Genomic DNA, 12,381 nt, shown 5'->3' with positions numbered 1-12,381 from the left:
CTGTCCGGCCAGGATAGAACCTGTGGGGAGGTACAGTCACTGCACGATCACTAAATGGAGTTGGACTGATATTTGAAACAAGGAAACAATAAATTAAAGGCGTAGAAATGTACGGGCAGCTCTTGTGTACTTACGAAAAAAAAAATGTAGCCTGAATAGACGGACCTAATCCAATCTAATATACCCATATATCTTAGGGAAAAATTAAGCTTTTCCACTAAGGCTTAATGCGTGATGTGATTTGCGCTTGATCGGTCGAATATTTGATGGATTGAGTGTCTTCACTTTTTCTTCATTTCAATATACTTGGTGTTGGGTCCAAAATCGTTTCAGAACGAATGAATAAGCTAATAAACTTATCCAATAACAAACAACGGAGGTGACTGAGCTCATTTTACATTGACTCTAGATGCTCAACAAGATGCAGAGGAGAAATGTGTCGATCGTCGAGCTGAGGTGGGTGCCGGCGCACGCGGGGGTGCAAGGGAACGAGCGACAAAACTGGCGCGGCAGGCCGCCAAGCCGGACAAGGCCATCACGGACAGCGGCGTGCGGTTGAAGTCAACCGAGTCATTTCTATGGTGTGGGCCAAGTAGGGGCGCTTTACCCGCACGCTCGACAGAGCGCTCTTGCAAAACCAGACCAGGAAGCTGTACAAGCTGAACATAAGCAGTATCAGAAGAGCAAATTCTCTAAGGTGCGCGTGCGGACGCGGAGTAGAAAATGCCAAGCATTTCTTACTTGAGTGCACGCGCCGGTCTAGACAGCGCGCGAAGTTTCGGAAAGCGATAGGGAAGAGGTTTGATGACATGTCGTACCTGCTGGGTGGATGGTCAGGTACGAAGCAATCAGATGGAACGTACTTCGACGGATTAGCAAAAAATTGGAAAGCGGATATAGCAGCCGTCAAGGCGACGGCGGTATTTGCGATTGCAACAGGACGACTACGGGCAGTCACAGAGTAATGAAGAAAAGAGAGCCGCTATAGAGACTAAGGTCTAGCCAGTTGCCACGCCGCTATAGGGACTGGCAGCACTTGGGAAGATGTCCCAAATACTGACTAGGCGCAGCTTAAGAAAGCCCTGGCTCGTATTGGTAGCTGTTTCGCTTGTCGTTTTCATTTATTTCTTTCCGTTTTTTTCTCTCTTGTTTTCGCATCTTCTTTTCTTCTACCTCCGCTTTATTTCATTCTCCACGAAATTGTGCGCCAAACGGAGCTATCTCGTGCTCTGTTTTTTTAGTGGGGGCTTCGAACGCATTGGAGAGTAGTGTAATTAAACGTCGGCTCAGCGCTAGCTCTTCCCTATGGCTAGTGGAGGCTGATGGGGTGTATGAATCATCATCATCATCTTACTGGAATAAGGAGCCATCACATCCATTCATCAACTACTCGACCGATTAAGCGCAATTTCCATCAATATTTCTTCCCACTTTCAGTTTGACAGGACAGTAGGTACCGAAATTACTACAATGGATGAAAGCATCTAAGCAGATAAGTGGAATTACAGAATAAGCCACTAAAGCAGACAATCTACCACTCCAAGAGCAGCATGCAGATTAAACGTATCTCGGTAGGCGGTATGTGCCCTGCTAACCGTACTGGTGCATGCTCGTTATCGATAGTGATGCCATTGCCGAATTAAAGGGGCTGGAAATTGCAACTGTGCCGCACGCGCTAAAAAGCAAGGATGAAGCTAACTAGCTGGGATGGCGAAACGACTAGTCACAAAATAGCAATGGTAGCGCGGCATTTCCGTGTATGAAATAGGTAGGTGTTAGATTAAGCATTGAACTTGATCAATCAAACGGGGCAGCTGCCTAGGCCCTGAAAATTGGTTTTCCCCTTAGGTCCATATGTTCGGTAGGCAAAATTGCCAGTGGCTGGTAAAGATCGGGCCTTTACAGGGCTCAGATTCTGGAAACGTGAAGATAATTGCCTTTGTTGTTGGACTCAAACAAGCATCAGGCATGGATAAGTCTCCAATGACGTCGAAGGAGTAGCGGATGGACAAGTAGCTTGGGTGTTGAAACGGTGGCGTCACCCCCTGATATCCTATCTTTGAGTACCCCGCAGACGCAACCTCCTTATATGAAGACATAAAGTAACGTTTCCAAGGGGATTTGAGTCTCGTATGCGAAGTGCAGCTCCTTCACCTCTGTTGCAAACCTGAACTAGATGGACGTTGCTGGTGCAAACTCCCCTACAATGCAGTCTATATCTCAAAAATTGGGGGAGCCATCGAAACATCCTTTGCTTAGTATGCACCACGCCAGTACGTTCCACCTGAAAGTTAATTAGAAAGGGTACGCGTCACTCACCTTCATCTACAGCAAAACAACCAGGTCTCGAGAGGAATTCTTCAGATTCCAAGCCTTCTCGCTGGCCCATTCAGCCTATGACGCTCGAGGAACCGTCTCGTACTCGGTGGATTCGCCTTTTCTCTTATCTGGCATTGCTTGCTATACCGAGTCTCTTCTACGGTTGGTCTCCTAGCAATACTATCAGGGGAATCTGATGGCTCATATCATCCAAAGGCCTGGGAATTTGCGCCTTGCGTCTTGAAAACCATGGAGAGTCGGCCAGCGGTGCAGCCATCATGCAAGCGATGAACGTCGCATCTACGATCTGGCCTCTGGCGTTTGCAGCAGTCGTGGGCTCAATGGTCAAAGCATTTGCGCTATACAAAGCCGAACGTGGGACAAAGCTTGGGGTAAAGTAGCAAACATGCCTTTGTAAAATGCTCTACGACTAATTTATACAAGACTTTAGACATGCTTATTTCGAGCCAGACGCTGGCTAGCACCATCAGAAAGACTGTTGCTCTGCATTCTCCCGGCCTCGCATCTACTTCTATTTTACTAGCTGCCATATGGATCTTCAGTCCTGCTGGTAGCCAGGCTGTGTTGCGATCAATCACTCTTAGTAGAGATGTCATTGAAGAGCAATATCAGCTGATCTATTTCCCATACCGGAATTTTTCAGTCACACAAAGCTCAGGCTGGACCGGCGCATCGAGCTCCGCGGATATAAGGACGGCTGTGCGGACGCTGTTTGGTGCATCAATTGCCCCTCCCAGCGCCGCTTTGCTCTACTCAAACGGCTCAAGCCAATCGTTCAACGATGTCATAGAGCGCCTTGGGGGACCGTCAGAGGCCATCAGAGTCTCAAGAAGGGATACGTGGAGCAATTTGAGAGTCCCGTTCATCCATATGCTACCGGGTTACGACGCAAACAGGCCTTTCGACTGGACGACCGTCCCAGCTGATATACTTGCACCATACGAATCCCTCATCGGTGTCCCGCTACGCGGCCTCCCATTGTCTGGAGAAGGAAATATGAACCTTACACTTCAGGCCAGCTATCATACTTTGGATGTTAGTCTAGCATCGACCCCCTTTCATTCCTGATTCTCTTTCTGACTAACGCCAACTACGAAAGTGTTCACCGTGGCAAAACTTGACCGCTTGGCTGCAAGATCCAAACAACGCCATGGATGTGCATAAAGACAGAGATGCCAATATATTTATGGAGCTCAATTTCGATTCCATGTCTTTATCAATCTTTACGGATACGCGCCGGAACTCTGCAACTACGAACACGCCGGCCTCTTCATCAGGAACGTCCACTTCGCATACATTTTTGTTCGGCTATAAGAGCGGATATGGTTTTTACGGCAATAAGCTAACGCTTTGCGACATCAAAACATCGTACGTGGACGTAAAGGTGAGATGTAGTAGAGGTTCAGCCACCGGAGAACTAGCGTGCGCCTCGGAAAGGATGCGTCACTCACCTAACTTACCGGTCGTTTCCGACGAATCTGCTCTGGACTACGGAGGTGATGGATTCCGGCTGGCCCTCGCCCGGGAACTTCCATCCCTTCTCCCTGCCACACATCCACAAACCCTGACAACATTGGAGCGGTACTTACAGGACCCTCCGACAGCGTTCGACAACTACTTTGACCTTACTTACAGCGACCTAGACATGAACGTCTTCCAAAATCGTCTTGCACTTCTTTTCAACACCTTCTGGCGTATGTCGCTGAATCAAAGCATAATCATCGGAAACGACGGAGTCAATGCAAATCGTAGTGGTCTATCTGCTTGGGGGCAAACCGAAGGAACGTGGTCTCAACCAACGCAGAAATACTACCGGGTCGAATCGGTATGGATCAGCTTCTATTTCACCGCCACTACGATCATGATGCTCAGTGCTCTGTGTAGCATCATCCTGAAAAGGCACACTCGCGCCCCTGATTTTATCGGAAGCATATCCGCGTTGACCAGAGACACGCCATTCATAGATGTTCCATCAGCGGGAAGTTTTTTGGACGGTACAGACCGCATTGAACTTCTCAAAGACAAATGGGTCAAGATTCAAGATGTCAAGCCGGATTCGGACGTGGGTAGAATTGCTCTCAGTGATACTCAGAACTTTTTTAGTTCCGAATTAAAACCGGGACGCCGTTATGAGTAGTTCTGTTAGCATAGCTACTTTTTACTTGGCTAAGGAGCTACCAAGGCTTTTTACGCGAAAATTTGTCAGGCTTAGTTGCTTCGGCTCAAACATGTGTCGGCGCCTATTAGTAGAGCACATGCTAATAATCAGCATACTATTATTATGAAGCTTTAAGGTGGAGCGTACTATACGCGATGCAAGAACAGAATTTTTTTTCGTGGGTTGGGGGAGGATCTACTGTACTTTACTCGATAAAATCATTCGTTTTACACCAGAAATCCATCATAAGCTTCGCGGCCTGGCTCCCATTATGAGGCTCACATGACCAAGTTCTATTGAGATTTTTATCGTGGCGGTTGTAAGGTTAGTGCGTATTTGTCTAATGGAAATTTTTGTACCCCGCTGTGCAAAAAAAAAAAAAAACAGAGACCTGTAATAGCTTAAAACCCGTGAAAACTAGTAGTCGCCGCAGATGAGATTTGGCGGTCTTTTTAACTGACTCCATCTTGACGAGAATAAGCGAGCAAGTCTCGCCTACCAATTAATCTCGTGAATTCTTCCTGTTAAATACCCAAACAACGGCAAATAACCAGATCCTCACGTGAAACGTAAGGTCCACTAGCTGGTCCTTCGCGCGCAAACCAGTCTCTTTAGAAATTTAGAAATAGCTATAGCAGATAAAGACAGTGCAAATTCGTGAAAACCGACATAGCCTCGATATTGATTACTATTCGTCACAATTTCAATTTGGAAGTATTGGCTAGTTTGAATTTGCGAAAATGTGTTAGTCATATATAACTACATCACCGGTAAGATTGCTTTTAAATTACATATAGCCATAAATTTGAACTAGCCCTTGAGTAAGAGATCAATAGTATTCAGCTGCAAAATTCTCTGCAATGGGTGAGCCTTTTTCAGGTAATCACGACCCAATCTCATTAGAATCGGATATAGTTGAGGATCATAGATGTAGAAAACAAGAAAGGCACGCCGTTTACAAAGCAAACAGTTCTAGTTATTTGTCAGCTAGCAGCAACGTTGAAATGAAAGAGGCCAGCAAAGAACGATATCTGGGAAGTCGGACGAATCAGCCAGCTGCTAAAAGCAAAAGACTCTAGTCCATAGAAAAGATCAATACAATACAAACCAAACCAATATTCTACATTATATCGAGTCAAAATCGTCGATAATTGAACAGGAATTTCATAATATTCAAGAGTTCGAATCGCTCGTTGACCGAGCTGGTGTGTTCACGGAAAAGTATCCTAAACAGTTTAAACATCTGTATAACCGCTGTATAGATGTTGTTTATGAATTGGAAGACGAGGAGATTTTCGGACAAGTTTTGTGTGCTCGGAAATATTTCGTAAGCTATTTAATAAACACTATTGGGGAGAATTATTGGCAACAGACTACACCGTACAGCGATAAAGACCTCCTTGATCCGAAGAAAAATACATTCACATGGTGATATACTACATGCATGAAATTAGAAGTGTAGAAGGCATTATAAAATTTTGCCAAGATGTAAAGTCATACACTACTAACGACAATAAACTTAAATTCTTCTTGAAACTGAGAAAAAGCAAAAGGAACACTTACTTCAACTTCAAAATGGGTACACGATATGGACTCTCAACTTCAAAATTCAAATTTTGATATCAATGAGAAATATGTAATGAGAGTTCTCAGAAATGTCGAAGCTGCTCATTCTCTTATTCTCAGGCCCAGAGACAAAAATAAGAATAAGACACGGAGACGCAAGCCCCCCCCCCCCCCCCCTTTTTTTTTTCAGTAGAAAGAAGTTTTTTGCATGATGCTATAAGTTGTAATTGAGAAATATTATCTAGTAACAGGATAAATTGCAAATCTTTATTACTGACACTAATTACATATCTCTTTCTCTTACATTACTGTCTAAACACCATGTTGCCAACAGTATTATGAAACCACTGAATTATCAATCCTTTCCCAACACTAAAAATAGCCGTCTATACGTTGACGCGAGGATAGATACGGCCAATTGCCACCTTTTTCGGCAGTAAGGAATGGACACGAGGCAGTGGTAAAAATTTTGAAAGATTAGTTCGAGGTCTACGTCATCAGATATTAGGTTCAAGAGAAAATAATGGTCGAAAACGAGTTCAATCACTCCCGTTTCTTGTTATTAGATAAGTTTGTGTCAGACCTCATGTGTATTGCCGATTGTCAACAACAAGGCAGAATCCTTGTTTATCTTCACCACAATCACGTAGCTCACGTGTTCTTCATCCTTGCATCACTACAAGTATTGCTGTAAATAAACAGGTAGTTTCACTGCTGTATTACACTCTTCAGCAGTGTCCAATTCAATTTACTAATTATAACGGTAGGCTTATTCCACTAAGCTTTGGACTCGATTAATAGGTTGGTTAAGCCATAGGGTTTACCTTAAGGAGAGAAAAGAGGGATGACAGTGATTTGGATAAGGGAGTATCACGTGACTGTGCGATGCACAGTGAGCCGGTTATCTCTAAAACAAGAATTTGGATTAGAACTTTGAGTTGGCCACGAGGGGCCGAGGGCACAGGTGCAAGCACAGTATACCGTCCTTGTATAGCGGCAAATCGGCGATAGGATGATTCACGTATCTTGAAACTACTAGCTCGTAGGCGTCTTTGATCGGATCCGCCCATTTCTGCTGTACGTCTGCTAAGGCCGCAGCGGTCTCTTTTGGGCACAATTCATGATGCTTGCCCCGTACATGAGCCCGGACCTGGTTGAGGCAGACGGCATACTTGCAGCTCTTTTGCAAACGAGCAAGCGGTATTCCAGGCAGTAGGAGAAGCATTTATTCGATTGGGTCATGTTTCTTTTGGGCGGGTAGGCAAGGTGGGTTAAAAGAGGTCTAGTACTGTCTGCGCTGGCTGCGAGAAGATAGAGTGGGAAATGAATGGAAGAAAGTACCTTAATTAACACGTCCGAGCTGTTTTTCCTGCCCCGGCTGGAACGCGTACGCGTCGCGATAAAATAAGGTTTAACTACGGGATGTTGTCTATCTATCCTCCCAACGAAGACATGGCAGAATTCCGATGAGGCGGACAAGGCAGAGAGGCTACGGGAAGGCTTATACAGAACAGGAAAGACCCATGTGGAGTCGACTCGGGCGAATAGAGTCGACTGGGGCATGTATCTTAGGAGCCGTCTGGAGAACGTCTTGGCAAGCATTCCAGTCATCGCCTCCAAGGTTTAGGGACGCTCGGTATTCCAAGCAAAAGGTTGAAAGTGCCGTCCGAAAGTCGGCTGAGTTCATACAGAGCTCATTTGGTAAATCTCCAAAGTGGTATCCGTCCGGTCTATGGTTGATGTCGGCTTTCAATTCGTTGAGCTGGGGGTTGTGAGGTATCAGTAGGCTAAGATTGTTAGAAGATAGATGATTCTCGTGATGTGTCCAGGCGCTTTTCCACCAGGGATCGGAAACGAGCCTCTCGATGAGCTTGAAAGCCCTGTGTTGTAGAATCTTTTCTTTATACGATATACCTTCACGGAGAATCAGGGAGAGAAGCTTCAGGTCATCACCGTCATTGATGGGAATTGAGAGCATTGCGAGAGGAAATTTGCTCCGACGGTAGACTTGATGCATTGCCAGAACGGTAGTCTGCTTCCTCGACTCGTTTTGTTGATCGACACAAAGTTGGTCAATCTAGAAGAGATTACACTTCTTATAGCGACAGAGGCTGATCGCGCGATCAATTATCTCATCCCGAACAGGACAGATTTCCGGACAGTCTCTACCAACAGTCGTGCACTGGTAGCCGCCTACTGCTCCGTCTTTCCACTCTGATTTGGCCCATCTGTATGATATTGCAGCATAGCAGCCGTCTTCGAAAGCATTGATGTGTCTCATCGCAAGCATCGTGGCAGAGAAGCTATTCCGGACTCTTTTAGGTTCTGGCTCGGGTGATTACGACCGGGAGGCGAGTATGCGGACACAGGGAAGGTTCTGGACGTATTCCATCCACGCTGGCTCACCTTCTTCATTTCGCTTGTAGCCTTTTCGACATTGTTTGGCCTACACGCTATGAGTATATCGCATTGTTTAGAAGCGGGAACAATATACCAGCAGTTGTATGATACAAAGAAAGATTTTGAGAGGGGGGGTTCTGGTGCGGTTCACGAATGTGCGGATTGTAGAAAAATTAACGCAGATATTGACAAGACACTTCCTGTCCAGGGTTTTTAAGTGAACAGATGGTGTTAGCTCGGAAGCGGGGTACGGCGCACACCAACAGATAAGAGCGCGGGGTATCCCCGTCACCCCACCACTGACTTCTTTCCTTCGTTCTTTCACACTGCAATCTTCAAACGTTCTCGTCCGCTTCAGCCCCAAGCCTAAACCATACTTGGCTGCAGGCCAGTCAATCTACCTTTCCCTTCAAAGTCAGCACACGATGCGGCCGACAGCTCACCCGTTATCATGTCGATATTGACTGTATCAAGACTGCTATTCTAAGTGCTGCTAGTTTTTGCATCAGCGCGAAAACTAGTCTGAGATTATTATTTCACATCAGAAATGTACATCTCGATATGGAAAAGTGATTTCATAGTCACGTGATTGTTCCACCCAGCTCCTGCGCCGCAGGAGCAGGCAGCCGGCTGTTTGTACATGCGACAGCAGCGTTTGCTCTGGCTACCGGAAGACTGACCGCAACCAAAGACTGAGAGCTCAGTCCTTCTCTAAGCAAATCAATCCCTTCTCCAACCAGCCGTCACGCCGCTACAGGGACTGACAGCACTCGAGAGATGATCTCGAAGGGGGTGGCATGAATGATGTATGGAGGTTGACTCTATTTTACTTTTCTTTTCTTACTTTTCCTGCATGTTGCTTAAAATTCTTACCTGTACTCGTTTGCATCTGCGCTTTGGTTCGTCGGATGGGAAAGAAGGATTTTTCTTTGTGTACAGCGTGCTGGGCCTCGAATGAACCGGGATCCCAATGTAGCTTAGCGTGGATAGCGTTCGTTGTCCCTATGGTCTGCTAAGGCCGATGAGGTGTATGAATCATCATCATCATCATCTGTTTGTACATGCACTCAGAATATCTAAGAAATACTACTAGTCTCATATCGGAAGCTCAAGCGGTGAACCTTGCTTCACGCTTCAGTAGCACCTGTAAATTCATTCCCTACTCGCAAGTTAGGACATCAACTTCCTCTTATCGCCGGAGCGGTGCGCTCACTGTTCCTACCCAACCACAAGTGAATTTGTCTGTCTCACCACCTATGTCAGCTCAAACATTTCAACCTCGGCTCATGCATTTTGAGCACCCCTACGTAAAGGTTCGGACTGGCATACTTCTCGCGAACCCTGGCTATTCGAGTCCGCATTTGGTTTTCTATATCCCTGATGAGAAATAGTTGTCGCTCCAGGATTTCCTTGTCGAAGGTCACCTCTGACTCTGTAGCATTGTCTTCCGAGCTCTGGTCAGAATTTTGGTCTGTATCCATGCCGCGCTTTCCGACGGCGCTTCCTCTGGTTTTCCCATATTGCAAGATCGCATACTTGTTGATTGAATTCGCGCTTGATCGGTCGAATCATTGATGAATTGAGTGTATTGCTTGTTGTTTCAATCTACTTGGTGTTGAACTCAAAGTCGTCTCAGAATGAGTGACTAAGTTAATAAACTTATCCAATAACAAACAACGGAGGTGATTGAGCTCATTTTCCATCAGTTTGTTATTGAATAAGTACGTTAGCTTAATCACTCATTCCGAGACGACTTTGGGTTCAACACCGAGCAGATTGAAGCAAAAATCAATACATTTATTCATCATTTATTCGACCAACGAAAGCTCAAGCCCCATCACAAACGTTTGGTAGAGCAGGTCATAGGAAAATCGGTCATTGTTAAGCGTGAGATATTCGCCTCTGTATCAGGGAAACACGTGGAGATAACAACCAATGAAATTGAAGGAAATACGAAACAGGGCTCTTTACAAGAAAGTATAGGTCTTCAGGTCAGTACCTCTTGATGGAAGTCGGCCACGCAAGCCTCCAAATGGGAACCAGTCCGCGAAGCCGATGATCGATTTTTTTTCGTTGTTCTTCTAACTCATGAACGGCGTTCGCTATAGACATTCACATTATAACGAGGCAAATAGAGAACTTAACTAAATCAGGCACCAAGGCATTGATCAGCCAACGATTGGGCTCATGTTCCATCCGCTCCTACACTCTGCCGCTAGCGGTCATGAGGAAATGCTGCATGTGCTTGTGGAAGGCTGTTGCCGTTGCCTACTGCTTGCGCTTGTGGTAGGTCTATGCAAATTGCAACAAATTCATGTTTACGTGCTCGTTTCCGCAATATTTTCCTTCTGCTTGAAGTTTGCACCTCGTCGGAGAAGTGTTATTATCTACAGTTTGCCTTTTCGAGCTAGCCTTACCCGCACCCCGTGTTCGGAGGTTCTGCGCCTCTAGCCGCTGAGCCCGCCGGACTTGCTCGGCCTTACTTGCACCTGCATTAGCATCCAGTCCTTACAGCCTCGATCTACAAGCCTGCCCACGTTAAGTGTCGATCCCGCACTGAAGATACTATGTATCATCCCTCCATCTTCTCGCCAGCCCGCATCGTCATCAGAAGCGGGAGTGTGTGTGTCTTGGCGAATCATGTGTTCGGGGTGTTGGCGGTGCCGTGAGTCATGTTCGTTACTGTGGCAGCGGTGCGACAAACAACCCAACTAACAACCTACGAGCTCGCCGCCTCACGCCAACAAAATCTGCTCCTACCACCCTAAACCATGTCGCGCGTCCTTGCCATCGAGGCCTGGCTCCACGACGTCGTTCTCAGCCCTCCCTCAGCCGGCTGCATCAGCCCGCGACGACGCGCCCGCTCTACCGTACCCTCGAGCCCGCCCGTGAAACGCCGTCGCCCGCTGGAACCGCTTGCCGCCAACACCGCCGTCCCAATGCCTCGGCCACCCTCACCGACAAAGCCTTCGGCTGATACCGACCGGACACCGCGCGCGGCCCGCCGATCGCCGCGCAAGGCTGCCCGCAATACCAGTCGCGAGTCAGCCCCTCCGCCCCTCTCGCTCGATTTCTTCGACAACACGGCCTACGCCTCGGCTCTAGCCGCGCCTCCGAAGCACTTCCTACATTCGGAATCTCTATCACGCGAGAGCTCATCAGTTGCAGGCTCGTCAGCGCGGTCCAAACGCTCAGTGAGTCCCGTTAAGGGCATCGCCGATCTGACGTTTGAGAACGGCTTTCGCTACATTCCCGCAGACGAGGCCGACGACATCGAGTTAGGCGACGATATCGACGCTTTGTGTTCGCGACTAGCCGACATCGAGCAGGGTGACGGAGTCGTACCTGACAGAGTCCGCCCGCACATTCAGACTTTGCCGCGACGCGTCCGCGAGCGCTTCCGCGAACGCAACTACGCTCCGGCCGCCCAGGATGCCCGCTCCGAGCTCTACCTAGTCCGCGAGTTCCTCGACATCCTCGAGCTGCATCGTGATTCGGCGCGTCACAATGGCTCGGCGCACTCAGAGGCTGCATGGAACGATGCAGTACACAGCGTAGTTCTTAGGCTTGCACTGCGCGAAACTGATGGGATCATATGGAGTAACGTGTACTGCCAACCCTCCTTATCTATTAACGACGCGGGCTAACTATGGACAGCACGGCTGCACGAATTCATCCCCGCCACCTCGTCCCTCGACACAACCTGCACAGCCTAGGCAACGCCATCGAAAGCAAAATGGTCGACTACGCCATCTCTATCGCCCCCACCCCCGCTTTCACCGATAACACATTGGTGCCCCTACTCGACGCTGAAGCGGCGGCTCTACATTCACTTACCGCTATCGCGCCCCAGTCTATAAACCAAACCACGTACCCCCCGCTCCGCTACTCACCCATTTCGATAAGCATCGAGACAA

General features: G+C 47.4%; 1 protein-coding gene across 1 annotated transcript; it reads left to right on the top strand.

Annotated features, from left to right (window-relative positions):
- Positions 1 to 11,235: 11,235 nt before the first annotated feature.
- LTHEOB_12978 (uncharacterized protein) lies at positions 11,236 to 12,111 on the top strand (the record flags this gene model as incomplete). Its single annotated transcript, XM_035509904.1, has 1 exon — positions 11,236 to 12,111. One exon carries the CDS (start codon positions 11,236 to 11,238, stop codon positions 12,109 to 12,111), a length of 876 nt encoding a protein of 291 aa, XP_035362914.1.
- Between the last annotated feature and the right edge of the window lie 270 nt (positions 12,112 to 12,381).

Source organism: Lasiodiplodia theobromae, assembly GCF_012971845.1.
Source record: "Lasiodiplodia theobromae strain AM2As chromosome Unknown scaffold_92, whole genome shotgun sequence".
Lineage (NCBI taxonomy): Eukaryota > Fungi > Ascomycota > Dothideomycetes > Botryosphaeriales > Botryosphaeriaceae > Lasiodiplodia > Lasiodiplodia theobromae.
Note: the sequence above shows the minus strand (reverse complement) of the source record. Positions and strands in the feature narration are given on the sequence as shown.